General features: G+C 42.8%; 1 protein-coding gene across 2 annotated transcripts in view; it reads right to left on the bottom strand.

Moving 5' to 3' along the window:
• Positions 1-27590, bottom strand: part of SLC35F3 (solute carrier family 35 member F3) — a 104979-nt gene that overhangs the window by 33190 nt on the left and 44199 nt on the right. The window contains exon 1 of one of the 2 annotated variants that reach the window (XM_035108428.3): positions 2747-3020. The exons of the other annotated variant lie outside the window; for it this stretch is intronic. Within the exon in view, the coding sequence (XP_034964319.3) occupies positions 2747-2822 (76 nt within the window). The 5' untranslated portion in view covers positions 2823-3020. Of the gene's footprint in view, positions 1-2746; positions 3021-27590 lie in introns of those variants that run through there. 2 annotated transcript variants of the gene reach the window in all.

Raw genomic sequence — 27590 nt, 5'->3', positions numbered from 1 at the left:
TGTGCCTAAATTCCACAGATCCTCAATAGGACTTGCTTCTGAATAGACAGGTTATGCTATTAACAAATGTTCCTTATTTATTTTCAGCAATGACTTACTTTCTACATGCTATCATGGTTGTTTTTTTTCATCCTCTAGCAGTGCAATACAAGACCTACATATCCTTGTTCTGTACATTCCAGTTTTTTTCCTTCAAGAAGTTATCATTTCCTGAATTCTCTCACTTCGTCATTGTCTCTTTTACCAACCATTTCTTAACTACAAAAGCAGTTCATCAATAAATAACTTGTATAGAAAGGCTGCAAAATACTCTTCAGAGATTTTCAGGAAATGATGGGAAAGACATTGGGGAGGGGAATATTGTAGTTACACAAAGTTTTCTACCCATTCCCACCACCCTTCTGAGTAATACCCCTCCCCACCATCTCACTATATATATAAGGGTCTGGTGACTTAGAATCATAGAAGAGACCACAAGGACCAGCCAAGCAGGAAACACCATCAAAGCATTCTTGACATATGCCTGTCAAGCCTCTGCTTAAAGACCTCCAAAGAAGGAGACTCCACCACACTCCTTGGTAGCAAATTCCACTGCCGAACAGCTCTTACTGTCAGGAAGTTCTTCCTAATGTTTAGGTGGAATCTTCTTTTCAGTGTACAGTATCTGAAGAAGTGTGCATGCACACGAAAGCTCATACCAATGACAAACTTAGTTGGTCTCTAAGGTGCTACTGGAAGGATTTTTTTTAATTTATTTTTTACTACATCAGACCAACACAGTTACCTGTAACAAAGTTTTTGTTGTTGTTGTTTAAAGAAAATGGAGTGAGTCAGACTCAAGGGTCCAACAAGTCCCTTGCAACTCGCAATTACATTTCCAGCCCTACGTACTTTTTCATGCAAGGAGTAAGTCACAGTGAAATAAATAAAACTTACTTCTGACTCGAGACATGTAGTTAGGGCTGCAAGCACAAACCTTTTCTTGCTCTCTCCTGAGCTATGTCCCTGCCTCCCCCCACATTATTCTCTGACTCATTCTCTTTTTTCGATTTCCTTATTCTTAAAGCCTACTATTACTAGTTTCAACTATTCATTGCTTTATACCAAAGAAAAAGGAAGACTCTAAGCAATTTAGAACATGGGGGGGGGATACAAAACAGCTAAAGCAGTTAAAAGCCAGGTAACAACAATGAGTAAACAAAAACAAAGTAAACAATATTTCTTGAAGTGATCCTCCAGCCACAAGGGTTCCAACTGTGCACACACAGTTGATCACATGATGCAGTGCACACACACCATTTGAATGGTAATGCTCATCAACTTTGGAGGGGCCCGCCGCCCTCAAATATTTTATTGGGGGGGGGGTGGGGTGGGAGAAGGGACCTCGGCCCCTAGGAGTTGGCTCCTATATGTCTAGCCATAAAATAAAAAGGACAAACCTCACCTACCCTATACTTCTAGCGGCAGAATCGCCACTTTCCACCCCAGTTGCAACAGTTAACTTCCCCCCTTGGCACCTATATCTTCTTCCTCGCCTTTCATAATGTCCATCTTTCTCTTTGCCTTCGCCATCCCTGATTCATCCATGCACCCCTTTCCCCATCTCCTTTCCCTCCTTCGCTGGCAGGGATCCCAGCGTCCTTCAGCTTCTTTCTCCTGCCCGAGGCTTGGGAGCACCCTCGCCTTGCGACGCCCCTCTTCTCCCAGCGCCCCGTATCCAGGGCACAGGCCAGCCAGCCTCTTAAAGCCAACTTCCAAGTTCAGCCGTGCGGTTGCCTCAGCTCAGCAGAGCATCTCTCGGAACTGCTGCTGCTGCTGCAGACCAACTTGAAATACAGCAGAGCTCTCCTGCCAGCGACTGGCACCATCCATCTGCCTGGCTCGAACGGGCCCTTTTTACCTGGCATCACAGCTGCTTCACAGACTTCGGTGAGCCCAGGCGACCCGACGCCTTCTCATAAAATTGCGGGCAGAGTTTGGGCTTCGCCTATATCCAGACCCCCAGAAAGCTCTCCCCTCTCCCCAAAAGGACCAGGACACCGGAGGAGAAGACAGATCTTAAACGAAGGCGAGAGAGCAGCAGCATGAGCAGCGTCTTTGGCTGGCGGCGAAACGCAACAGAAGGACACGGAGTTTCTTCCTCGGAATGGATGCCCGCCAAAATTACCTCACATCTTCTCTCCACCCAAACCCCGAAGCGGAGCGTTATGATGCTCCATCTCCCACTGGTGACGCCGGGCGACGTGGGCTGCGCCCCTGCCAATGCACCAAGTTCCCTCACGCGCACCCGGGTCCCTCCCGTCCGGAGGAATCGCCTCGTACCTGACGAGAGAACTTATTGCGGCGAGGGGGCTCCCGCTCCGCTCACTTTTCTCCCGAGAGAGAGGCGAAGGAAGGGAGAGAAGAGCTGGAGGAGAAGGGCATCCCCAAAGCCCGCATTGGCGAAAGCTCCCTTCTGAGGGAGTCCAGCGCCGCCTCCTCCCTCTTCCGCGCCCTTCGCCGGCACAGCGGCAGAGACTGCAGCAGGCGAAGCAGCCCGCCGCTCAGCCCCGCGTCCCCTCACCCCCGCCACGCCCGCTGCCGTCCAGCCACCGCAGAGTAGGTGTTCAGCTTCCCAGCGCAACCCACACCGAAGGAGCTCGGCGCGGCCCAGCGCCGGCGGGAGGTTTCCCAAGGCTCGTTTCGCCCTCGAGGAAGCCCGCTCGGAGCATTAGTTTTGCTGCAGAGGCTGACGCGCCGAAATTACCTTCCACTTTGGTGAGAGTCAGCACGGGGCTGTTGCAGGCGCTGAGAGGGGCGACCCTGGCCGAGTGTTTCTTCATGATGAGCCCTTCCGCCAGTAAGAGCCCGTCAGCCGAGCGCCTACATCCTGACGCCGGCTGGAGCTGAGCGCTCGGCTCCCCGGCCCGCTATCAGCCCGCCTCGGCGGCTGGCTGCCTGCCTCGCTCGCCTGGCCTCGCGTACCTTCTGCTGCTGCTGCTGCAGCTTCTCGCCGCCTCCTCGCTCGCACGCTCTCCTTTACTTGCAGCAAACAAAACGTCACCAGCCCAGCCATCCCCTCCGCCCACCCCCCCTCCACCGGCGGCGGGGCTGGAGCGCCGGGCTCTTCCACAAGCTCAGGGAAAGGCTGTCCCCAGTTAACAGCCGCAGTTTATCCTTGACTGGGTATTCCCGCAAGTTCCCAGAAGACCGAGGAGTTCCTTCCAGGCCCAGCAGAAGAGGACGAGTCCTTAGAGGCAGCTGCAAGGCTTGGAGTTTGTCTCGCCTGTTAACTCGCGGAGCTCGTTGTTCATTTAATCTCTGCAGTAGGTTAGCCATTGCTATCAGGCTGATTTAGAAACTGTAAGGTTCGTCTGAGAAGCTGAGTTCCACGAGGGCAGGGGTACTTTGCAATCCATTAGAATGCCTCAATGTAACACTATCCAAGGTACATAGTTGGTGTTCTTCCAATTCAGATATATTCACATATGTATGGTAGGCGTAGTCATCGCTGAGATATTTGTTAGCTGCTTAAGGGTGCGGCCTTATCTCTGAACACAATAAAAATGGAACCTTTTACTGTATTTGCACAACCAGTTTCTAAGTGGGCCACCCTCATTCCAAAATGAAATAATCTTTAAGCAATTCAATATGTTCATCTATACTAAAGGCAGTTTTCCCTGTTTAATTAACACTTTAGCGGAGCCAACACACTTACTGCACTTAGATCAGACTCTGAAGCGATTATGCTTGCAAAAAAAGGAAAGTTCCCCATAGCTGCCTCTGCTTCTTCCATGTATTTACAACCACACAGTACTACTCACACTTTGTTTCCATGCACACCTGTTGCCAGATGGGCACATTGTCTCCATTGTGAGATTTCCCCATAGCTTCAGTTTGCATCTGTGTATACTAGCATCATGTTAGAAGAATGAACTGTGTGGGATGCCTGACTCCACATGATCAACAGCCCACTGGGAGGAAAAAATATTTCTTAGCAGAAATCTGAAATTCATTTGAAATTGTATATCTTTTCTTATTGGGAATTTTTACTTTTGCAATCCAGTCTTTTTATTATTATTACAAAATAGGAAGCAAACACTACAACATTGCTCCATTCTTCAAACCTAACAGTTTCAATGATACCATAGGATTTTTTTGTTATTGCAGGGTGGGGGGGATCTGTGTTGTTGCTTTTACATAAATAAAATCCAGCAACAGTTTTCTCCACTGGGCTCCAATTAACAGGCGCCTGCTGGTTGCATTCCTCTGTGCTGCTGTTCCTACTTCAGACACTTGTCTGTCCCCCTTGTGGCTGGAGTTTCCAAATAGCAGCCGAAAAACTAAAGTACGGTAAACAAATGCAAAAAAATGAAGCAGAGCCACAGCCAGCATGTCAGAAAGGTTGAAGCCAGCAAATGAAATGCTGGTATGTGAGGAGCTCAGTCCTATATATGCAGCAACTAAAATTTAAAGCCAATGTGTTCACACTATTGAGCAAGAATAGTGGCATAGATCCTTGTACAGATATTCATGAAGTATGCAAGGTTCAAAAACCTTTCCTGGAGATCTTTCAGGGAGGACTATTTCCTAACATATCATACCTGGTACTGTGGTAGCAGTAGTAGCAGCAGCAGCAGCAGCAGCATGCTTAAACTATTCTTCTTTAATTACCTTCCACATATATGTCTCAATACAATGTACAAAGGAACAAGGGGACTCTATGGAATGTGAGCACCAGCATCCAAGCACCTGTTGCCATCTATTCCACTAGTAGTTTAGACCATATTGTAAGGAGTTGGTGTCTAATATCAGCAACTAACTTAGTTTTTATCTGTACTTCATAATTCTTGATATGTCAGATTATTATTTTGAAGTTGGTTGTAATGATAGGACTATTCACTGATCACAGGGCAGATAAGCGTATGGTGAGATAAATATATGCTGTGTAGAATTTCTGCATCCCTTCTTTGCAAAACCAGCCCCATTCCCTGTGCTAGCCAGTAAGCCACCTTAGTGGCTCTGTTTGTCTTCCATTGCTTTACAGGGAGCCGTTTGGGGTATTGGGAGTGTGCAACAGGCTCTTAGAAACATAACCCACTTCCCCATATTTGAAGAACAAGATCCACTGGAGTAATTAACAACGCTCTTAAACTAAGTTAAATCACTTTAACGGGGCTGTGGATCAGGCTGTTCGCCAGTGTATAGACATAACAGTAGGAAACAGCTTGCAAAAAACAGTAAACTACTCAGGAAGTAGTCACCATTTTCTAAATACTGTAAGATCATCATACATAAAATATTCTAGGAGGCACTCCCCAAATATAGGATTTGTAATATTGATATTGATACCACACACTTCTCCATTGTCTTCTGAGACAGTTGGTTGCCAACATATTTGATCATTCTTATGGTCACAATCTTTCTTTCTTTCTTTTAAAAAGGAGTGTACTTTTTATTTATCTCCTCTTTTGATTATGAGACCACATGTATGATGATTTCAATTATTCATTTAGCTAACTAGTGCTGTCCTTGTGCTGTATATTAATTTATAAAATGAGGGAGACAAAGTAAGGGTTAACACACCAACTTTGCAATACAAAAGGTCTTATGTTTTATCAGTGGCATCTCCAATTAAAAGGATCAGATAGGTGATGAGAAAACCTCTTCCTGGGATTATAGAGAGCCAAAACCTCTCAACAGACAATACTAGATTAGATATACAAGCAATCTGCCCTGGTATAAGGCAACTTTTATGGTTCTGTAGTCACTGGTTAAGGCTGACGCAATACTGCACTACAATTGGCTTCTCTATATGATCTTTTAAATGTGAATTCATGGTGATTTGCATTCTTGACACTGGTCCTAGTTAAAAAACGACTGGACATGAGAAGGTAAAGAGACTCCAAGTCCTGTCCATACATATCCTTACTCCTCCCAAATAATCTTGTAGTACCACAGTGCTTTGTGATTTCTGCAGTCTCACAACCTCTCTAACTCTAGCAGTCACTTCTTGATTATGACAATTACTTAATCATTAGTTCTTCAGAATTGCATCACATACCATAATATATTGCATGCAAACAACACTGTCATCAAGAAAGGGTATGCTGATTATTTAAGTGAAAAAATGGATGGACAGACAGACAGACAGACAGACAGATGATAGGGATTATCATTCATTTTGGGGGAAAGTATAATGAATTTGTATTATTTTCTGTATCAAAGTATGCATTGGAGAAAGCAGGTGCCAATCAATAAGTGAAGCGCAGCTACTATTCAACATCAATACAGCAATTCTTCTACAGTATTTTATAATGCAAGTCCTGACAAAAGGGATCCTGAGAAAACTTTTAACAACTCACATTGCATGAACACAGTGCTATCATTTTTTAAAAAAATAACAACAACCTTTAGATCTTTTCACATTCCAGCTATCATATTCGTTACATATACATCATTCTATATACAAGACTGGCATTTAGTGTAATGGATATGCAGTTGCAATATTAGCCAGCCACACATAGGACTATACCAAGACATTTTGTCTCAAGTGAAGGACAAGAGGACACTCTCCCAATTAAGAAGCTGACTGGCAGTTGAATCTAATGCCAACATTGATTATGGGATGGGATGACACCCCTCAGCCCACCTGATGCAGCATGCCAAGGTAGGAGTTCATGTGGCAACAGAGTGTAATTACTAGGGGTTCAGGTGATATAACCAAGGGCTGCTCCCAAGCATATACCACCTGAGGTGGCTGCCTCACTCTGCCTAATCATAGGGCCTGCCCTGGCCACAAAAGATGGTCTGGTCGGCAACAAAAGGTTAACATTTTGCCTGTAATACTGTAAAGGTGGCATCAACAAGTAAGTCACTGATTGGTTGCATATCCTTGTTCCCGCAGTAAGCCGTATACATGGGAGGAGAAGGAAACAATATTCCAGATGTATAGGAAAATGTGTTTCACACTTGGGAACATAATGGTGGTTTTAGACATGCAGAAGTTGCAGCAGAATCCAGAGACCAAATCGACCACCAGGCTCCAACAGCCCACTTCCCTGGCCATCTCTAAGTTTATATTTTCTCTCCATCCTGCTACTAGGATTCCTGTTTTCTTCAAGCATCCACCTCCCACTCCCTCTCCAACCCATTGCTCCCTTTAATGCAACCTTCCTGTGCTTCTTCTCAATCTCCTTTCTCTTTCTACACTAGAATATAAAAATACATTTGAACTATCAAAATCTTGTCACTCTGAAAACCTGCTTTATATACAGTACCAGAATGATGGCATAAAAAACTGTGGGAAAATATGAATCACACAGACAGCATGATTGTTGCTTTGCCTGCTTGGTGCATGACTCAGTAAGAAGCATTGTAACATATTAACAGCTGCCTTAGTGCTGCTTGAATGCTGTCAGAGAAGCTTAACAACACAGAGTTTTAAAATACTAACTTAAAGATTTATGCATGACCTCCTTAAAAACTTGCATCAGCAAAGCAGTCAACATAATGTATGTATTGTTTAAGGACGAGACTCAGTTGTACTCAATGAATTATCATGTTCGACATCAGCAGGATCAGGCATTCTAGATTCAACAATAATAAACCTGAATACTGCATTCATCTGAAATTTCAGCTTAGCTTTTTTCCCAGCATGGGAGCTGCCCTTAGGTGCTAAGCATATGGTAAATCACACTGTTCCCAGCACTGACAGAATGGATGAGGTTTCCATACCATTAACCAAATATTCAAAAACACTGGAGATGGGTTATAATACCCCTAAAATGAAGGCAGGTTACACAGGCAATAAGCCCTGCTGCATTTACTTAAGCTTAATCTCTCTTTGTTCTTCTGCTCTGATTATTTGGTTGATTTATCTCTGAGAAAAATCTTACTCATTTTGCATGCAGAGGATTGAAAAAAGGTCTAAATAGTTGTTGCTTTAAAAATTTATCCTGTTGACATTTTCAACTTGGTGTATGGAACCTCAGTCAGAATGTAGTCCTCCAGGGATCTCTGTCTGGTGCTCAGGATTCTGCCCGAGCCATGTCCCTTCTACAGGCCGCACCTCTCACTGGACCTAGGACTACATAATAACACCTATGCTTTTCAACTGCGCTGGCCATCAGTTCATTTCCAGGCTCAGTTCGAATGCTAGTTTTGACCTTTAAAGCCCTTCACTGCTTGGGACATAGAACCTCAAGGACCACTTGCTTCCACACAGGTGGGCATCGGGTGGGCAGGTGCCAGGAGGCTGTGGCCCCTGGCACAATTTTTTGTGGGAGTGTGAACCAGGCACCCCCCAGCACAGCACGGTGCTCCTCTCCACCCGCCAAGGGCTGTGTTGGCCCGCTTGGCTCCCTGCTGTATGGCCCTGCTTTGCTCCAGTGGGGGTGGGGTCACACTGCCAGCATTGGCAGTGAGGGTTAGGATGCTGCATCCCCCACCAGGTACACACGCACACCCCAGGCACCAACAACAGACGGCTAGAGCGGGTATGGTGACGGCCTTGCGACGGAGCCTGAAGAACATCTTATAGGACGCTTATGAAAGCCTATGAGATGGCTGTGAAAGCTGTTAAGAAGTCTTACTTCTCAGCTTCCATTGCATCCGCTAGCTCTCGCCCGGCACAACTTTTCAGAATAATTAGGTCTTTAACGTCCCCAGCAGGACAGCCAAATTTAAATACAAATTTGACCCATAGCTGTGAGGCATTCGTGAGCTTTTTTGCAGAGAAAGTCCTGCTGCTCCATCGTGACCTCCCTGCCAATTTGGATACACTAACAGAACTGGAGGCCCCTCGACTGTCCTCTGGTCCAGTATTGGACCATTTTGACCGGATACTCCCTGCCAATATGGACAGATTCCTCCGAGCTGGAAGGCCCACCACTTGCTTCCTCGACCCATGCCCATCTTGGCTGATTAGAGTGTGCCCAGATGAGGTGTGGGTCCCCCTGGGTGAGATCATCAACTTGTCCCTTGGCACAGGGACATTCGCAGGGGAGCTGAAGGAAGAAGCGGTGTGTCCACTCTTAAAGAAAGCATTGTTAGATCCTTTAGATCTATCCAATTACCTCCTGGTTTTGAATCTTTCGTAATTGAGAGAGCAGTTGCTGAACAGCTTGGTAGGTTTCTGGAGGAAACATCGGCTTTGGATCCATTCCAGTCCAGTTTTTGCCCTAGTTATGGGACCGAGACAGCTCTGGTCGCCCTAACAGATGATCTCCATAGACAACTGGACCGAGGCGGGTCGGGACTGCTGATTCTTTTAGACTTGTCAGCAGCCTTTGACATGGTTGATTACGAGCTTTTGGAGCACTGCCTTGTCGATGTGGGGATTCAGGGCACAGTCCAAAAATGGCTGTGTTCCTTTATCTCAGGTGGGGGAGAGATGGTGGCGCTAGGGAAGGAGATGTCATCGTGGCACCCCTTGGTGTGTGGAGTGCAGAAGGGCACAATCCTTTCCCCGATGCTTTTAAAAATCTTTATGCGCCCCCTTGCCCATATTGTCCTGAGTTTCGGGCTGGGTTGTCATCAACATGCTGATGACACCCAGCTCTATCAGTTGATGGGCGGCCATCCTGAGTCGGCCCCGGACACACTGACCAGATGTCTGGAAGCTGTGGCTGGATGGCTACGTGGGAGCTGGTTGAAGTTAAACCCTTCGAAGACAGAGGTCCTCTGGCTGAGTCAGGATGGCATGGGGTTGGGGGGCCAACTCCCATCTCTTGCAGGGGCTCAACTTGTGCCAGTGCCTTCTGTCAAGGCAGCATTTTTCCATCTCTGCCGTATCAAGCAGTTGGTCCCTTACCTTTCCCGTCCTGATCTGGCCACAGTGATCCATGCGACGGTCACCTCCAGGCTTGATTACTGTAACTCGCTCTACATGGGGCTGCCCTTGAATATGTCCAAGAAACTCCAGCGGGTGCAGAATGCCGCGGCGAGGCTCGTTACGGGGTCCTTGCCGCGGGACCACATTCACCCAGTGCTTTTCCAGCTGCACTGGCTCTCGGTGGAGTACAGAGTCAGGTTTAAGGTGCTGGTTTTGACCTTTAAAGCCCTTTACAGCCTAGGACCCTCGTACCTACAGGACCGCCCTTCCTGTCCTGGTATGCCCCACAGACGACCTTAAGGTCCATAAATAGCAACACTCTAGAGGTCCCAGGCCCTAAGGAAGTCAGATTAGCCTCAACCAGGGCCAGGGCTTTATCAACACTGGCTCCGGCCTGGTGGAACACTCGGGATCTGATTTCTTTCTGCAGGACCTGTAAGACAGAGTTGTTCCACCTGGCCTTTGGCTTGGAATCAGCCTGATCCCCTCCCCCTCTTTCATTTTCCTTCTGTGATGAAACCCCTATTTGGGGACTTTTTTTCTGGCCCACGTAGGAGCAGTCTGGATAGTTGGTGAAGATTTGACGTTTTCTCCCCCCCCAAAAAACAGTTTTGATTCTGGGCTTCCACTGATGCTGCATTTTAGGTTGTATTTTAATCCTGTTTTTAAGTTGTATTTTAATCAATTGCTTTTATACCTGGTGTTAGCCGCCCTGAGCCTGGTCTTGGCCGGGGAGGGCGGGGTATAAATATTACTACTACTACTACTACTACTACTACTACTACTACATACTGTACTCCTGTTGCAAAGGTTGCTAAGATTCAATGTAATAGCCCATACTTTCTCTACAATTTAAAGCTTTGACAAATCAAGGATGGACACATCATATTAAAAACAACCATGAAAGCAGTTTCAGGTATGTTCTCATTTCCCCTCTGCTGAATGGCAAGCATTAGTACTGTGCTTTCATTATTTTTTACCTTGGACCTCGAGCCTTTAGGGAAACCCTACAGTGCAAATCCAGAACACCTCTTTTATTTTGGAGGCAGTTTCTGCTATATTATTTGTAAGAGCAGCTGCTGAGAAATGAAATTTATGCAGAGAAGCTTTAGTGAAACTGTTTTATTGCATTATGTCTAAGTTTAATATTGAATTCTGAAGACTGGCCTGATTAGAAAAGAACAAGACGCCATTTTTAATTTCCCACTGCTCATTCCACAGGAGAAGCCACAGTGGGAGACCGGAATTAAAATATTTTTTACTACCGAAATGCAGTCAGACTGCAGAACACAGCCTATTCCAGGACTGTGCTGGTTGTTACAGTTTAGTTTTCAAATAATATTTTTGCCCAATGCATGACAAACTGAAAATCTATTTTAGAGACAGCCAGTTACCTTTAAGGGCATGTTGTATTATAATCATGTACACATACCTTCCCAACTAGATGTCAAGGTACAATAGTTATAAAATCTGTGTGCATACATTCCCAAACTGTATTTTGTTTGATCAATGAATTTGTATACATCATAGAACTCCAAATTAGCTTAAATTGTACAACCTGAATTTGCTGGTAATTGAATCCCACCTGGGAAGGCTACTCATGATGAGTAGATTCCAGAGATGACTGCAGGCTGCTAGATGCAGCAAATCCGTTATCAGCTATTAGATACATTCTTTATGGTAAACTGATCCAATGTTCCTTGCAATGTTGGTTCAGACATTACACTGAATATTGTGGGGAAATGTGTACTTCTTTAATCAGGGACTTACTTTTCCTGTAACAAAACAACTCCACCCAGAATATGAAGGAAAGTATACTACGGTAGCAGTTCGAAAGCACATCAAAGTGCAAGCAGATAAATAGGTACCGCTCCAGCGGGAAGGTGAACGGTGTTTCCGTGTTCTGTTCTGGTTCGCCACATGACCTGGAAGCTGTACGCCAGCTCCCTAGGCCAATAACGTGAGATGAGCACCGCAACCCCAGAGTTGGTCACCAACTGGACCTAATGGTCAGGGATCCCTTTACCTTTATACTAGCATAAGACATTTCATTTCATGACTATACCTTCAATTAACTCCCTGTTATACATTAATTTGACTGCAAAACACAACCAAGTTATTCCAGAAAAATGACTTATCAGCAATTCTTAACTTTTTTTTTGCAACACCATTGCTTTAACTACCAAAAAAATGGGGGGTGGAGAGAAAGCTAGCTACAGATTAGCAAGTGCAAAAGCACTAAACATGAAGGCATATCATTGGATGAAGGGCAGTATAGAAATTTAATAAATAAAAACATATTAGAATGTTCAGGTGATAACTCTAAAATTATAGCACATGATGAGTGTTATATATTACATATATTCATCCCTTGATCCATGCTCCCTCTGCAACTACTTCCCCAGTATTGAAGACCTTCAGAGAAGTTCATTAGAAATCTCACTGATCCTCTTAAAATGAACTTCAGAGTAATTAAAGGATCCATTATTTGACTAGTAGCTTAATTATAAAGTCCCATTGACTAACTGCAGTGTACATTTATAAAAGTCTCTCAAAAGAGAAGTTAACAAAGCTGCTGCCTATATATACTGTTTGCAACACCTGAATCACCTGCAAGTACTAATCTCATAATAATCATTTCATCAATCAATGGGAAGCTTGCAGCATGGAGCTTAGACCTTAAATGCTGCTGATACTCTAATCTGAATTATTATTGGAGGCTGCAGAATGAGCTCTTTAACACTTGACAACCTACCCACCTTTGAAATTGCATTAGTGCAGCAGAACGCCTAGGGTTCAGGCAACTTGGGATGCAGCAATTGCCATGGGGCATCTTGCCAGATACAAGGTCTTGCACAAGTTAAATGTGGGCACAAAGGACATGGGCGTAGGCAGGGGGGCAGGAGGGGGCAATTGCCCCCCCTAGAAGCAGGGCCACTGGCCAGCCTGCCCCACTGCCCGCCCGGTGCCGTCTCCCTTCTCCCTGGCTGGCTGTGGGGCGGGCGGCGGGAAAGCACCAGAGCCGTGCAAAGCGTTTGGCTGGCTTTCCCTCCCTCCACCCCACAGCCAGCAAGGGAGAAGGGAGACCTCCCTTCTAGCCGGCTGGCTGTGGGGCGGGCGGAGGGAAAGCCAGGCAACCGCTTTGCGCGGCTCTGGGGCTTTCCCTCCACCTGCCCCAGCGATTGCAGAGGGGGAGGAGGGGATCGGAGCAGCCCGATTTCGGGCTGATCCTGGCTCCCCCTCGTCCCTTCCGATCACGGAGGGGGAGGAGAGAGTCAGAGCAGCCGGATTTCGGGCTGATCCTGGCTCCCCCTCGTCCGTTCCTATCGCGGAGGGGGAGGAGGGAGTCGGAGCAGCCCGATTTCGGGCTGATCCTGGCTCCCCCTCGTCCCTTCCTATTGCGGAGGGGGAGGAGGGAGTCAGAGCAGCCCGATTTCGGGCTGATCCTGGCTCCCCCTCGTCCCTTCCGATCGCGGAGGGGGAGGAGGGAGTCGGAGCAGCCCGATTTCGGGCTGATCCTGTCTCCCCCTCGTCCCTTCCTATCGCGGAGGGGAAGGAGGGAGTCGGAGCAGCCCGATTTCGGGCTGCTCTGATGTGGCCCCGCCCCCGCCCCTTGGCCCCGCCCCTTGCTCCCCGCCCCTTGCCCCCCCTGATTTTCATCCTGGCTACGCCCCTGACAAAGGATAAATCAGTCAGGAATAATGCAGAACAAAATCTTATTCATTTCAACAGGATCAGCACCACCACCCGCTCCTTTATGCTATGTTGAAATGCAATGCTCTTTAACCTCGTTATGGCTTAGGTACATTAAAACCAATTAACTCAGAGTGTACCAAGCCTGGTCAGGTTAAGAAACAGAAAGCAGTAGTGCACATGTGGTGGGGCAGAGCTGCCATCCCAACATTGCATCACTGCAGCCTGGTGAGGTTAAGAAACAGAAAGCAGTAATGTGAAAAAGAGTTGTCTTTTATATTAATCCTGCTCTAGAACCCAAATTGATTCATAAGGATGAGAAAGGGAGAATGTAATAATACAAAGAAAAATTCAAGGAGAGAAAATTATCTTAGTTGGAATATATGCTCCAAATGAGAAAAAAACAGCCCCCCCCAAAAAAAACTGGAAACAGAATTACTTGAATATGCAGATCAAGAGATTATGCTAATGGGAGATTTCAATAGACTTCCGCATTAGAAAAGGATAGATCAGCTAGGAAAAAGGATACAAAAGAAGGCAGACTACCACAACCTTTTTTTGACTTGCCCCAACCTTTAAATCTGATTAACATTTAGAGAGCAAAACATTTGTTTGATAAACAGTTTGATAAACAGTTTGATAAACAGTTCACTTTCTATTCTCATGTTCATGACAGCAGTTCAAGGACAGGTGCTTTATGGATGTCCAAAGAGTTGGAGACCAAAGTAAAAATAAAAAATCAATCCCAGAACATTGTCAGATCATAATTCCATGATAATGGAAATTCAAAAAGGAAGTCCAACTACATTTAGATGGAGATTGAATGAAGATTTATTGGAAGATCAAAATTTTATGGGAAAAGTGAAGAAGGACTTGGGGGATTATTTTGAAATAAACCTCCAGGGTCAGACTAAATAACAAATGGTCTGGGATGCAAGTAAGGCGGTGATGAGGGGACTGTTTATACAACAAAATTCGATTAAAAGGAAATTGAAAGGAAAAAGGGAAAAAGAAATCTTAGATGAAATTACAGAAAAGGAGAAAAAATGGTCAAAAACAGCTAACAAGGAGTCAGTAAAGCAGGCAATTTAAATATTACAAACCCAATACTCCATGATAGTAAATGAAGAGATAAGTTGGGAAATAAAAAGAGTGAAGCAGAACTATTTTGAGCATGCCAATAGATCAGGGAAATTGTTAGAATGGCAATTGAAAAAAAGTGAAGAAATTTCATTAATAAAATTAATGTAAATGCGAAAATTACAGATAAGATGAAGGAAATAAGAGATGCATTTGTGAAATATTTCTCAGATTTGTATAAAAAAGGAAATGAAAAAAATTCTGTATAGTTAAAGCTATGGTTTTCCCAGTAGTGATGTATGGAAGTTACAGCTGGACCATGAAGAAGGCTGATTGCCGAAGAATTGATGCTTTTGAATTATGGTGCTGGAGGAGACTCTTGAGAGTCCCATGGACTGCAAGAAGATCAAACCTATCCATTCTTAAGGAAATCAGCCATGAGTGCTCAATGGAAGGACAGATCCTGAAGCTGAGGCTCCAATACTGTGGCCACCTCATGAGAAGAGAAGACTCCCTGGAAAAGACCCTGATGTTGGGAAAGATGGAGGGCACAAGGAGAAGGGGACGACAGAGGACGAGATGGTTGGACAGTGTTCTCGAAGCTACGAACATGAGTTTGACCAAACTGCGGAAGTGGAAGACAGGAGTGCCTGGCGTGCTATGGTCCATGCGGTCACGAAGAGTTGGACACGACTAAACGACTAAACAACAATAACAACAACAAATTATGTGGTTATAAAATGCTTTATGTGCTTTCCCTTTCCCATACCATAAGTATGCATGCCATCCATATCTATTGTCGTGTCCTTCCAAATCTAATGCTTCTTCCTTTCCCACTTTTATCCAGTCCCTAATCCAAACCAAACATGCAGCCTTGTAATATAATTTAAGGTTTGGGAGGGCGAAGCCTCCTCTTTCTTTTGTATATGTATCTTGTGTTTAATCCTTGGCCATTTGCGCCCCCAGACAAATTTGGAAATATCCTTTTGCCATCTTTTGAGGCAATCATCCTTAACCATTACTGGGACTGTCTGAAAAAGAAAGAGCATTTTCAGCAGCACATTCATTTTTATTGCCGCAATTCTTCCTAACAGGGAAAGGTTCATTTGTCGGCAAGGTGATGTCTCTGCTTTTTAAGATGCTGTCTAGGTTTGTCATTACTTTTCTCCCAAGAAGCAGGGGTCTTTTAATTTCGTGACTGCTGTCACCATCTGCAGTGATCAAGGAGCCCAAAAAGGTAAAATCTCTCACTGCCTCCATTTCTTCCCCTTCTATTTGCCAGGAGGTGATGGGACCAGTGGCCATGATCTTGGTTTTTTTTTTAATGTTGAGCTTCAGACCATATTTTGCGCTCTCCTCTTTCACGCTCATTAAAAGGTTCTTTAATTCCTCCTCACTTTCTGCCATCAAGGTTGTGTCATCTGCATATCTCAGGTTGTTGATATTTCTTCCGGCAATCTTAATTCCGTCTTTGGATTCATCTAGTCCAGCCTTTCGCATGATGAATTCTGCATATAAGTTAAATAAGCAGGGAGACAATATACAACCTTGTCGTACTCCTTTCCAAATTTTGAACCAATCAGTTGTTCCATATCCAGTTCTAACTGTAGCTTCTTGTCCCACATAGAGATTTCTCAGGAGACAGATGAGGTGATCAGGCACTCCCATTTCTTTAAGAACTTGCCATAGTTTGCTGTGGTCGACACAGTCAAAGGCTTTTGCATAGTCAATGAAGCAGAAGTAGACGTTTTTCTGGAACTCTCTAGCTTTCTCCATAATCCAATGCATGTTTATATTTGGTCTATGGTTCCTCTGCCCCTTCGAAATCCAGCTTGCACTTCTGGCAGTTCTCGGTCCACATACTGCCTAAGCCTGCCTTGTAGAATTTTAAGCATACCACATAATTAAGAAATCATTAATGAGAGTGTGGGAAAGGTATGAGGATTTAATAGAACAAAAGACACCTTGGTGGTTATCACCAATAAGCTTCGTTACTCAAACTGCTTGGAAAAAAGGGAAAGTGGTCTACATATAGAGATCTATTGAAAGATCAAGAAGGAAAATGGAAATTAAAAGACTATGAAGAAATCAAAGACCATTTTCAGAGTTGGTTGCATTACAGAAAATTAAATGAGATGTTTAAGGAGGATAAAAAAGGTTTAACTATACAATCTCCAGATTTAAAAAGGAGGTTATAGAAGAAGAAGTGAAACTACTGAAGAAAGCATACAGTATTCTGCTAGAATGGGAAACAAAAGACGAGGAGGTCAAATTGGTTATGATCAAATGGGCGCAAGATATAGGACACAACATACAATTTGAGGATTGGGAAAAACTGTGGAAGGTAGATTTGAAATTTACAGATTGTTCTCTTTTGAAGGAAAATTACAGGAAAATGATGTACAGATGGTATATTACACCAGTAAAAATGGCAAAAATGGATAAAATCGGGTCAAACATATGTTGGAAATGTAAAGAAAAGGAAGGTACCTTATATCATATGTGGTGGGAATGTAGAGAAATAAAAAAAAATTGGAGATGATATATAATGAATTGAAAAAGATGTTCAAAATGACATTTGTAAAAAAAACCAGAAGCATTTTTGTTAGGGATTCTAGGACAAGACCTGCCAAGGAAAATCAAGAACTTATTTATGTGTGCGCTACAACAGTGGCAAGAGTCTTGTTAGCACAAAGATGGAAGAATGAGGAAATCCCAACAAAAGAACAATGGCAAGAAAAATGATGAGCTATGTGGAGTTGGCAAAGATGGCATATAAACTACATGAGAAGGACAACCATAACTTCAAAGAAGAATGGGAACTTTCTACAAATTACTTAAAAAGACAACAAAAGGATTTGGACTCCTTGGCAGGTTTTGAATAAAGACCCACAATTTATTAGTAGAACATATGGTAGATAAGACAATGATATGTACAATTTTATAATATGCAGAAAACGATATGTATAAACAGATCAGAGAGGGGAGCTGAGGGAAGGCCTTAGAGGGTGGGAGAGGGTGGGAGAGGGAGCTAAAAGGGGGGGTTGTAATTGGCTATGCTATTGGTAATTTGTATTGTTTAAAACTGACCCAGCACTCACATTGGTGCATCCATGCAACCTCACCACACTCTGCTATTGGTAGAAAGCCTGTACTCGGTTGTGCACTAGACCAATAGATGGTCCTCCTGTGATATGATGGAAGCTGAACTATGGAGCAAAATATGTGTATGCTTGATTGCCATGATCCTTTCATCCTCCTCTGAAGTAAAGGGATCATGGGACTGAATCTACATGCATATAGATGTATTCAAATATGTGCCATGCCATACATTCTGTGTGGTTGGGGGCATGGTGCACACATGCCTACTGCTCTGCCACTTATGTATACAGGATTCTTGCCTCACCTGTGTGAACCAGCCTCTGGTTTCATAAAAGTGCTTTTGTTAGTATCGGATTTACTTTTATTGCTGCAGCATATTTTGAGAAGGCCAAGGGCATGTAGTTAAGATGCATTTTTGACAGCTCTAATTAAAAATGTGACTGAGCTCTTTTTATTAGCTAAATAGTGTGTCTCATTATATAAGAGACAGCACAGTTGTACTCTGCAGTAGATGTAATTTGGAATATTTAGCAGAGTGCTTAAGAGCAGAATTCCCTGAACAGCAGTAAACCAGTATTCTTGGCAATTATGCAACATATAGTAAATTCACTATACAATTACAATACTGGGCTAGAAGAACAAAAAGGATGCTTAACTTTTGGCATTCAGTATGTCCTTTTGTTTTCAGATAATGTGATAATCCCTCCCTGTGTGACACTTTTTTTAAAAAAAAACAGCTTCACAACTACTCAACAGCTTGTCCCATCCCAATAAGCAGTTTCATCAAGAGGACACTACTGCCTCTGCCCACCCCATTATGGACCACTGCTGTGTGAAGGCAATCAACCAAGGTAGATGACATTGCCAAGCATGGTGCCCCTGGAAGGAGCTCATCTGCTGCATTGTTGTTTGCAAAAGACACACTATGATAGCAAATTGTATTACCATAATAGTATCTGAAAAAAGAGAACCTGTTGGTTGCCAGAAATAGTTTTTGCTACTCTCCTACCCCACAACTTTGATCAATAAAACTTTAAAAACCTAGATTTTGGTAAATCGTTTCCGCCTTCCAGCGGGAACACCTTGCACTCCGGCCCCCTGAGCGCACCCCATTGCCTCAGCGTGGGTGCGATTGCATCCCGGTTCATGCTGGGGGGATGTCCTGGCTACCCCACCGCCAGAGCCACCAACCCAGTGGCTCTTGGGGGCGTGACCGGGACGATTTAAACTCCGGCAGGAGGCTAGCTTGGCCCGTTTTGCCTCGCGTCACGATTCTCCCACCCTCTCTCCCTTCCTTTAGGCTGACCCATTGGCCTTGCTTTGGACTTCGTTCGGCCACCTGTTTTGAAATGGGGGCCAGGTAGGAATTTTTCCATTTGGCAGATTGGCTTGCCCACTTGGTTTTCGCCTACCTCTTAGCAATCATCACAACTTTGTAAGGTGGCGGTTAGGCATTGGCATAGTGGTGTGTGGGGGAGGGGAGATGTGGCCATCACCTGCCCCTCCATGCTTTAGGTATTCTGCTAAAGGAATCCAGGGGTCTGGGTCCTGACTGAAGCCCACGGAGGGGCTAGGGCCATACCATGGCCTGGGGAACCCTGAGGTGCTCAAGTCAGTTCACGGTGGCCAGGCTACCTCTTCAGGAGTTTACCCTTGCCAGACTTCCAGCAAAGCGGGCAGGAAGTCAGTTGTAGTCTCGCTTGCCAGTGCCTAAGCCAATATCTCTCACATTCTGTAATCAATAAAGTTGTGTCCTAAATTCGCCCACCAACATTAACTTTAATCTCTGTGTCCTTGTGTCTTTATTTCTCGGGAGTGGGCTTGGGGGGCCTCGAAGCACAATTCCAGACAAGATTTAAAAGAACAGCACTTCTACTTTGCTTAGTAAATGAGAAATCCTGTGTTCACAAACACATATAAATTTTCATTGGCTTTATAGACATGTCAATCAAGGTGGCATTGTCACCAAGGATACTATTATGAAAGGCAAGACAATCTCACTGAAGATAAAATATGATTATATATTAGTTTCTCTGGTGTCAATTATTACTTGACTCCAAAACAGCAAAATTTCACCACAATGTGACTAATAGATTCCATGTCATTTCCTAATTATATATTTTTAAATCAAGATAGAAAAATCTGATATAGATCATATTAGAATCTGCCTCCTGTGATCTGCCCAGTCATCATAATATGTCATAGGTCTGTGAAATGCATGACTCATGTGCACACTCAAAATATACTTATAGTTGACTTGCTGCTTGTGGGGATGCAGGTGGCACTGTGGTCTAAACCACTGAGCCTCTTGGGCTTGCCGATCAGAAGGTCGGCGGTTCAAATCCCCGCAATGGAGTGAGTTCCTGTTGCTCTGTCCCACCGCCTGCCTACCTAGCAGTTTCAAAAGCGCATCAGTGCAAGTAGATAAATAGGTATTGCTGTGGCAGGAAGGTAAACAGTGTTTCCATGCAGGCCTGAAACCAAGATGAGCACCACAACCCCATAGGCACCTTTGACTGGACTTAACTGTCCAGAGGTCCTTTATCTTTACCTCTTTTTTTTACTTGGCTGCTCCATAAAAAGAGAGAGTGAGGCACACAGAGTATTTAGAGTTGTCAGGCTACATGCGTTTTGGTGTACTAGGGTTCTTCTTTATGAAGGAACATATATACTGAGAGACAGCAGTTAACTACTGGTTCCTAGAGCATCTTGATCCTGCAGCTCCTTTTTACTACTGTTGTCAGTTACCTGCTCTACCTGCTCTGAGCTGGTGAGCAATGAGAGACTATGACTATGTCCTTTTATATTTATTTTGGTTTTTTTTTTCATTTTTCCTTCACTCTTCTACACAAAATGATTAAGAATTATTTAAGAATAAGGTTATGAAATGGGAGATAAGATGTAATTTTATGATGTTTAGTTAAGATTTGGAAATGGTAGATTTAATTATTAATAAGGATTGTAAGAAGGGGAAGTGAGGAATTTTGAAGAGATAAGATGTGACAATATTGTTATTTTTCTTTTTTGTATTTCATTTTTTTTTAAAAAAAAATTCCTTTTCCTTTTTCGTTTTTCTTTTTCTATGTAAAATTCAATAAAAATTTATTTTTTAAAAAGAAAGAAAAGCACACATGAAAGGGGAATAAATATTGGCACAAGGAGCAAAGCAAAATGAAATCCAAAAATCCAAAAAGTGTGCTGTTTGGTACCACACATCCGTACCCAGTAAAACCTGGAAGGATCTGATGCACATTGTACTACTTAATGCAGCTACATTAAGTAATGCAATAGTCTTAAGTACTGAAGTACCATCATAATTGGTACTTGTACTGAAAATTATGTGATTAAAAGAGCACTGGGAATAATTAAAATACGATCAAGTTTCATACAGACTTATTATGCAGAGACTTCCTTTAGGCATTTTATAGCTTGGCCACCAAGGGGAGCACCAATGAACCATTAAGCTCAAATAACAAATCAATCCACTGGCCAGGGGAACCAGTTTGAGAGGAAGAAGGAGATTGTGCTTGCAAGGAAAATGGCTACAGTTTTGAATTTTGTTTCTGGTTGACAGGGGTGCTATGTGGTTTCTTAACTTCATAATCCTGGTAGAACTGAACAAATGTGTGAGTCTAATACTGTCTGCATGTTTACTATGGCGCCCTCATATTACTTACCTGGCATGCATGTTTCTAGATTTAAAACACAATTAAGTCGCCACTGGCCACTTCTTAATGTGTGGACTACTTTAAGGATGCTGTATTTCTCTCTCTCTTTGCAGAGGGGACAGGTAAACCCCACCCTGCATAATCAATCACATGACAAGGAACACACACACACACACACACACACACACCATATGGATGGTAATGCCCATCAACTTGGGGGGGGGCATCCCCCTCAAATATTTTAGGGGACCTTGGCCCCTAGGAGTTTCTCCTATGGCTGACCTATGGCTCCTATGACAGTGTATGGCAAGCATACACTGACTTGGATCCAAAGAATCTCTTAGTGCAAGTTCTTCTAAATGCCACTTTTACTGCCTCTTTTTTGGGTCTTGGGTCTCCTATCACTGTGTCAGGTCTCTTCCATATGAACATTTCCCCTCAAGCCAAAACTTAGGTTTCCAATTTTGTTTTGTTCAGTTTTGAGTGACTGCATTTATAAAATGACTTATTGAAACCACTTTGGATGAATGCTTGTTCACCCATTTGTTATTTTCTGATCCAGCACCTAGCACAGCATATAAATACTCAATAGCATTGGAGACTCTATTCTAGATTTTCTAACTTATTAATGTTTCTCCACTTTGGGTAATGCATTTATTATTATATTGTACCCACATCATTTACTTTTATTCCTGAAATATACATGAAATAAGGTGGACCACGTATCCCCACCTATATATGGTAAGCTGGATGCAATATAGGCCTAACATGTGTATAGTGCTACTGAAATACCACATTGTGTAACATTACTTGCATATTAGTGTGTGTTAAAATCACAGCTAAGTGGTGCTACTTTAAGATAGTCATATCTGTAACTCTAAGTAGCCGCTGTGTGAAATATATATATACATACATATATTAATAATAATAATAATAATAATAATAATAATAATAATATATTATTTATACCCCGCCCATCTGGTTGGGTTCCTCCAACCACTCTGGGCGGCTTCCAACAAAATATTAAAATACAGAAATCCATCAAACATTAAAAGCTTCCCTAAACAGGGCTGCCTTGAGATGCCTTCTAAAGGTCTGGTAATTGTTGTCTATTTTTACAGTTTCAGTGTTGCTGCTGTTTATTTTCTTGACTTTTAGAATATGTTTGTATGTAATGCTTTTCTTCTTTAAAAAAAGGTGCTTGCACTCACCATGAAGTTGGTACAGTAAATATCACATTTTTAACCAGTGCTTTTCGTTCGTGTGTGTGTGTGTGTGTGTGTCGGTACTTGAGTACCCCCAGAAAAAAGAGCACTGCTTGTATGCCATATTCCACAAAATATGATTGCCCTGTGCCAACGTTCCACTGAAAGGGCATGCACATGACACACTTACAACAAACAAACCCTTCAAAAATTTAGAATGTACAAAATTAAAACAAACAAACAAACAAACAAACAAAAAAGCCCCAAACCGATAATACATAAAAACACACAGTAGGAGAAAAGCACACTGTCAAGAAAGCCTAGACTTCTGGTGCCATCTTGTGTTCAAAAGTCATGTGCTGATTTTCTGATCACAGACTATCTTTCTGGCAGCAATTCTATCCAGCATTTCAAACTTAGACTGCACTATCACTATCACTTAGGATAAGGTTACCAGATTTTTTTCAATGAATCCAGGGACACTTTTCAACTTCCTACTAAATAGTTGGATTTTGTCAGGGAACTGATTTGTAAATCCAGGGACTGTCCCCGGGAAACGGGAGTGTCTGGTAACCTTAACTTAGGAGCCTTTGAGGAAAGGGATTTTTCAATGTCTAGGACTTATTATGCCTTATGTATTCTCAGCATCTCTCCCAAATTTACCCAGATAGGGTAAGGGATGGCAGTTAAAATGTAAAAAATTGATATATGCTCATAAAACAGAGAGCTCCATTTGCTTAGAAGCAGCTATAAGAGCAGAAAGTCACACACAGGCTGTGCCGATTCCTCAAGTCCAAATGGCATTAGAGAATTATCACCAGGATCAACATTGATAAACTTTTACAATGAAGTGTTTCCCTAGGGTAGGGGTGGACTACATGCAGCCCTCCAGATGTTGTTAGATGAGAACTCCCATCATTCCCATAACTATTGGCCATGTTGGCTGGGGCTGATGGGAGTTGGAGTCCAACAACATTTAGAGGGCCACAGATTCTCCCAACTCTCACAAAGACAGCAGGATCACAATTACAGGTATCAATGCATTTGTGTGAGAGGCAGATCTCCCTTTTGAGAGAAGAGGGTAAAGAAAGAGAGATCTAAGATCCCTATTGAAACCAGAGGGTAAACAGTCAGTGGAGAACTATTGTCCTAGGTAACAGAAGCAAGAAACAGAGTGAAATCATGCACATGTGAAATTAGACTGCCCCAGCATCTTCTCCTCTTGATTTTACTGATTTGGGCCAATTTGGATTCAAGTCAAAATGATTGGGTTTCTACATCTGTAATTTAGGGGATTTTTTGAAAAACAATTTATTCATCCTTTGGTATTTTAGTAAAAGGGCAGAATTAAAAGTCTGATGTTTAAACTAACCTTCTACTGCACTTGACAAGCATATTTTGGTGTTTTAGTTATATCACAACTCACTATTTGTACCACTGCAGGAAAAGCATGCAGTGTTCACATCCCTTTAACTGGCTTTTCAGAAGACTTTAAAGCCATTAAGTGAAAATGCTTGCTGCTGTTAAAAGGCTGAAATACTAAGCAAGAATACTGGTGTCTAGACTTGGTAGTCTGCTGGATGAGGGTCAAGCAACTGCATCTTGGCTAGATGGAGGTGCTGTGGATGGGTGGTTCCTGAATCCAGATAATGAGTCAACTGCCTGATTTGGATGAGGTTGTACATACCCGCAAGAGCCAACGTCATAGATCCATCTTTGTTTTTAGAGACTCATGTAACCTCAGTGGCTAAGAGTACCTTCTGCCAGCTTTGGCTGGTAAGACATCTATGGATGTTTCTAGACTGGGATAGCCTGACCACTGTCAACAAGTGCACTGGAAACCTCTGGGTTTGATTACTACAATATGCTCTTTGTGGGCTCCCCTGCAGGTTGATCTGGAATATGCAACTAGTGCAAATTGCATCAGCTCCACTGCTCACTGGGGAAAACACCACCATGTTATACTGCTGCTGAAAGAATTGCACAGGCTGCCTGTTAGCTGCTAAATGTGCTGGTTTTGGTGTATAAAGTCCAATGCAGCTTAAGACCAGACAAATTGAAATATTGCCTCACCCCTTATATACCCACTGTGCTCTGCATGTGAGAGCCTCCTCGAGATATGACCTTATATATTCTGCACAATATAGGCCTTTAGTGTTGTAGTGCTTCTCTATGGAATTCCCTCCCATTGAATATTAGGTAGTTTACATCTCTATTGGCACCTTCCTTTTCCAAAAAGTATTTTAAGTAGAGATCTTTTGCAGTTTATACATGTATTTGAATTATTTTTAGAAATTCTACTGTTTGTGTGCTTTCTGTCCTATACTTTTCTGGGAGGAAGGGAAGGATACATATATAAATGATAATAATGATATTTAACACAACAATGCCAAGATGTTTGTGTTATCACCAATGCTTTCGGAAAGGTCACTCTGCCTATTTTACAGATATTTAAGTTGTCGAGTCTGTACTTTTTGCATTTCATTTTCTCTCACTATTTGTATTTCCCTCTTATGCATACGTGCTAACTTGGGATGACACTTCAGAAATCTGAAAGAATGGATTTTAAAGTGCTTAGCCAATAATTAATTTGTCACTTTCTAAGGTGCCACAAGACTCTGTTGTTTTTGCAGCAAAGAATATGTGTAGATAAGCAGAGCTGTCAAGTTGCACCAGAAAGCAAGTTATGTTGTATGAAGAAAAAAGCCACTTGTGATTGACAGATATACGGTACAATGAATCATTCCTATAAAAGGAAACTCTTTTGACAATAACAGAAATGGAAGAAATCTGAGTTTCTGATAAGCGTGGCCCTGCAGATCTCTGGATAATCCCACCCACATCTATGGAGGTGTATTTACTTTTCTGGTTATTCAAAGGCAGAGAGAGTACATAATGCACAGGCATTACTAAAATTACAGATAAAATCTGACCAGTCACTAAAATATGAGGCAAAAGCTTGCACGAAAGTTCTGCTTGTTCCCAGGAGCTTCTTATGCAGCAGGAAGTGTCAGGACAGATTAAAGAAAGTGCATGCCCCCTTTAACCTGGACTTTCATGGAAAGAAGCAGAGTATCCTTATACTTTATCTTTTTTTAAAAAAAATCCTGTTAGCGTCACAAGTGCAGGAGGCTTGTGAAGAACCTTCAGGGCTAGTTCACTGAAGTTAGAGCAATTACCCAGAGAACCACAGATGTGACCTCATTTTATCTCCAAAATAGAGAGAATTGCCTTTTGCATACATTGTTCTTATTGGAACATGATATACAGATCAGACTGAAGTTATTTGTAATAATAATAATAATAATAATAATAATAATAATAATAATAGTCTTATCCTTGAAAACAGCTCTCATTGGGCTACTTGAAAGATTGAAAAGGGACATTGGCAGATCAATGGATAATAAAATTTAAAGTTTCAGAGATAGGACATTTTTTCTTTGTTTACAATATTGAGGTTGAGTTACTTTAGATGGTAAGAAGGGAAGAAGATACAAGTGAGAGGAGGGTAAAGGGTGGAGAGCTATGGATGCTGGAGAAAAGGGAACTCTGTTGCTTATTTAAAGTTCTAGGATCAATGTCCTACACTTAAAAAAATTATTGATTTTTTAAAAACTGAAAACACAACAAAAATAAAGTCAATAAATTTGGTGAACCACAACACGTCACAGCCTGCAAGGGCTAAAGTACAAAGATGCAGAACAGCTGCAAAGGGATAATAAAGCATTTACAAAAAATTACTTTGCAAACAATATGTCTAAAATAAAAGCATTCTTCACTTGTGAGTTCCTCCATTACTGCAAATAAAGGTTCTGTAAAGTCTTAGGTGAGCCATATATTTGCATATGCTGGTGGAACTGAGCAACTGTGTGCCTCAATATTCATATAAGAAATAAAAGCATGCCATATACGAAAAGAATGGTCATTCAAGCTCAGTGTCTTATATTTACAGAGAAAAGGATTTCAGAAAAGCTTGGCGGGGAAATACCTCTGCTATAGTCCTAAAGAGGCTCTGCCAGTCACTCAGGGCACTATGAGACAGAGAAACATATGGTGTAAGTCAAGAGTTTTATATTGCAGTATTTAATTAAATGGTCTGCTGTGAGTCCTAGTGCCTGATTGTGACAATATTTCATAATCCATCAAGTTCTTTTACTAATTCTGAACTCAAACATATGTTCAGTAGTACTTTGTGGCTCATTTATCATGTGGCAAATGCACATTGCATTAGTTGTTTTATCCCTGTTATATAAACTATGTGTCTGCATTTGTGTTTCATTGCAATGAAGAGCTGGTCTCAAATCCAGCACAGTCACTAATGTCCTTTCACTCCATAAATCTGTGGGATCGAAAGTTAGGCTTCTAAAATTAATCAGCTGTTGTTGTGGGGTGTCATTAGCCCTGCTGCAGTGTCAGGATCAGGCCTGGATCAGAAGGCTGAGACCCAGCAGGAAGAAGTAATAGGGGGGGGTCCCTTTTTTGCCCTGACTTTAGCCACTTTTGAGGTGAGAGCAGGGGTGTTAGCTCTCCCCTCTGACCTTCTTACTGAAGTGAGAGCCTCAGAGTAGGCTGGGGAGGGGCATGAACAGCTGAGTAGGGTGGCTGACCAGGAGATGGTAGTGACCAAACAGAAGAGTGCAATGTTGCCACTTAGAATCAGGTGTTGCCTTTGCAGATCTGGAAGTTTCAGACCAAGAAAAACAAGAAAAAAATATTTTTGTAAGTGATAGCGCTTGGGTAAACTCAACCATAGGTGTCAGTAATACTCCATCTCTGATGTATAAAGTCCTGGATCATTCTTTGTTTCTCAAGGAGCCTCAAATAGAATACAATAGGTAGAAAGGATACGTATGTATGTTTGCATGTGTGTACACGTACACACACACACACACACACACACAGAGAGAGAGAGAGAGAGAGAGAGAGAGAGAGAGAGAGAGAGAGAGAGAGAGAGAGAGAGAGAGAGAATGTTAAACAGCCTCTGTCTGAGTAGGATCATCCTTCAACACACACACACACACACACATG

The sequence above is a fragment of the Zootoca vivipara genome, chromosome 3 (assembly GCF_965207765.1).
Source record: "Zootoca vivipara chromosome 3, rZooViv2.hap1.1, whole genome shotgun sequence".
NCBI classification, from domain to species: domain Eukaryota; kingdom Metazoa; phylum Chordata; class Lepidosauria; order Squamata; family Lacertidae; genus Zootoca; species Zootoca vivipara.
Note: the sequence above shows the minus strand (reverse complement) of the source record. Positions and strands in the feature narration are given on the sequence as shown.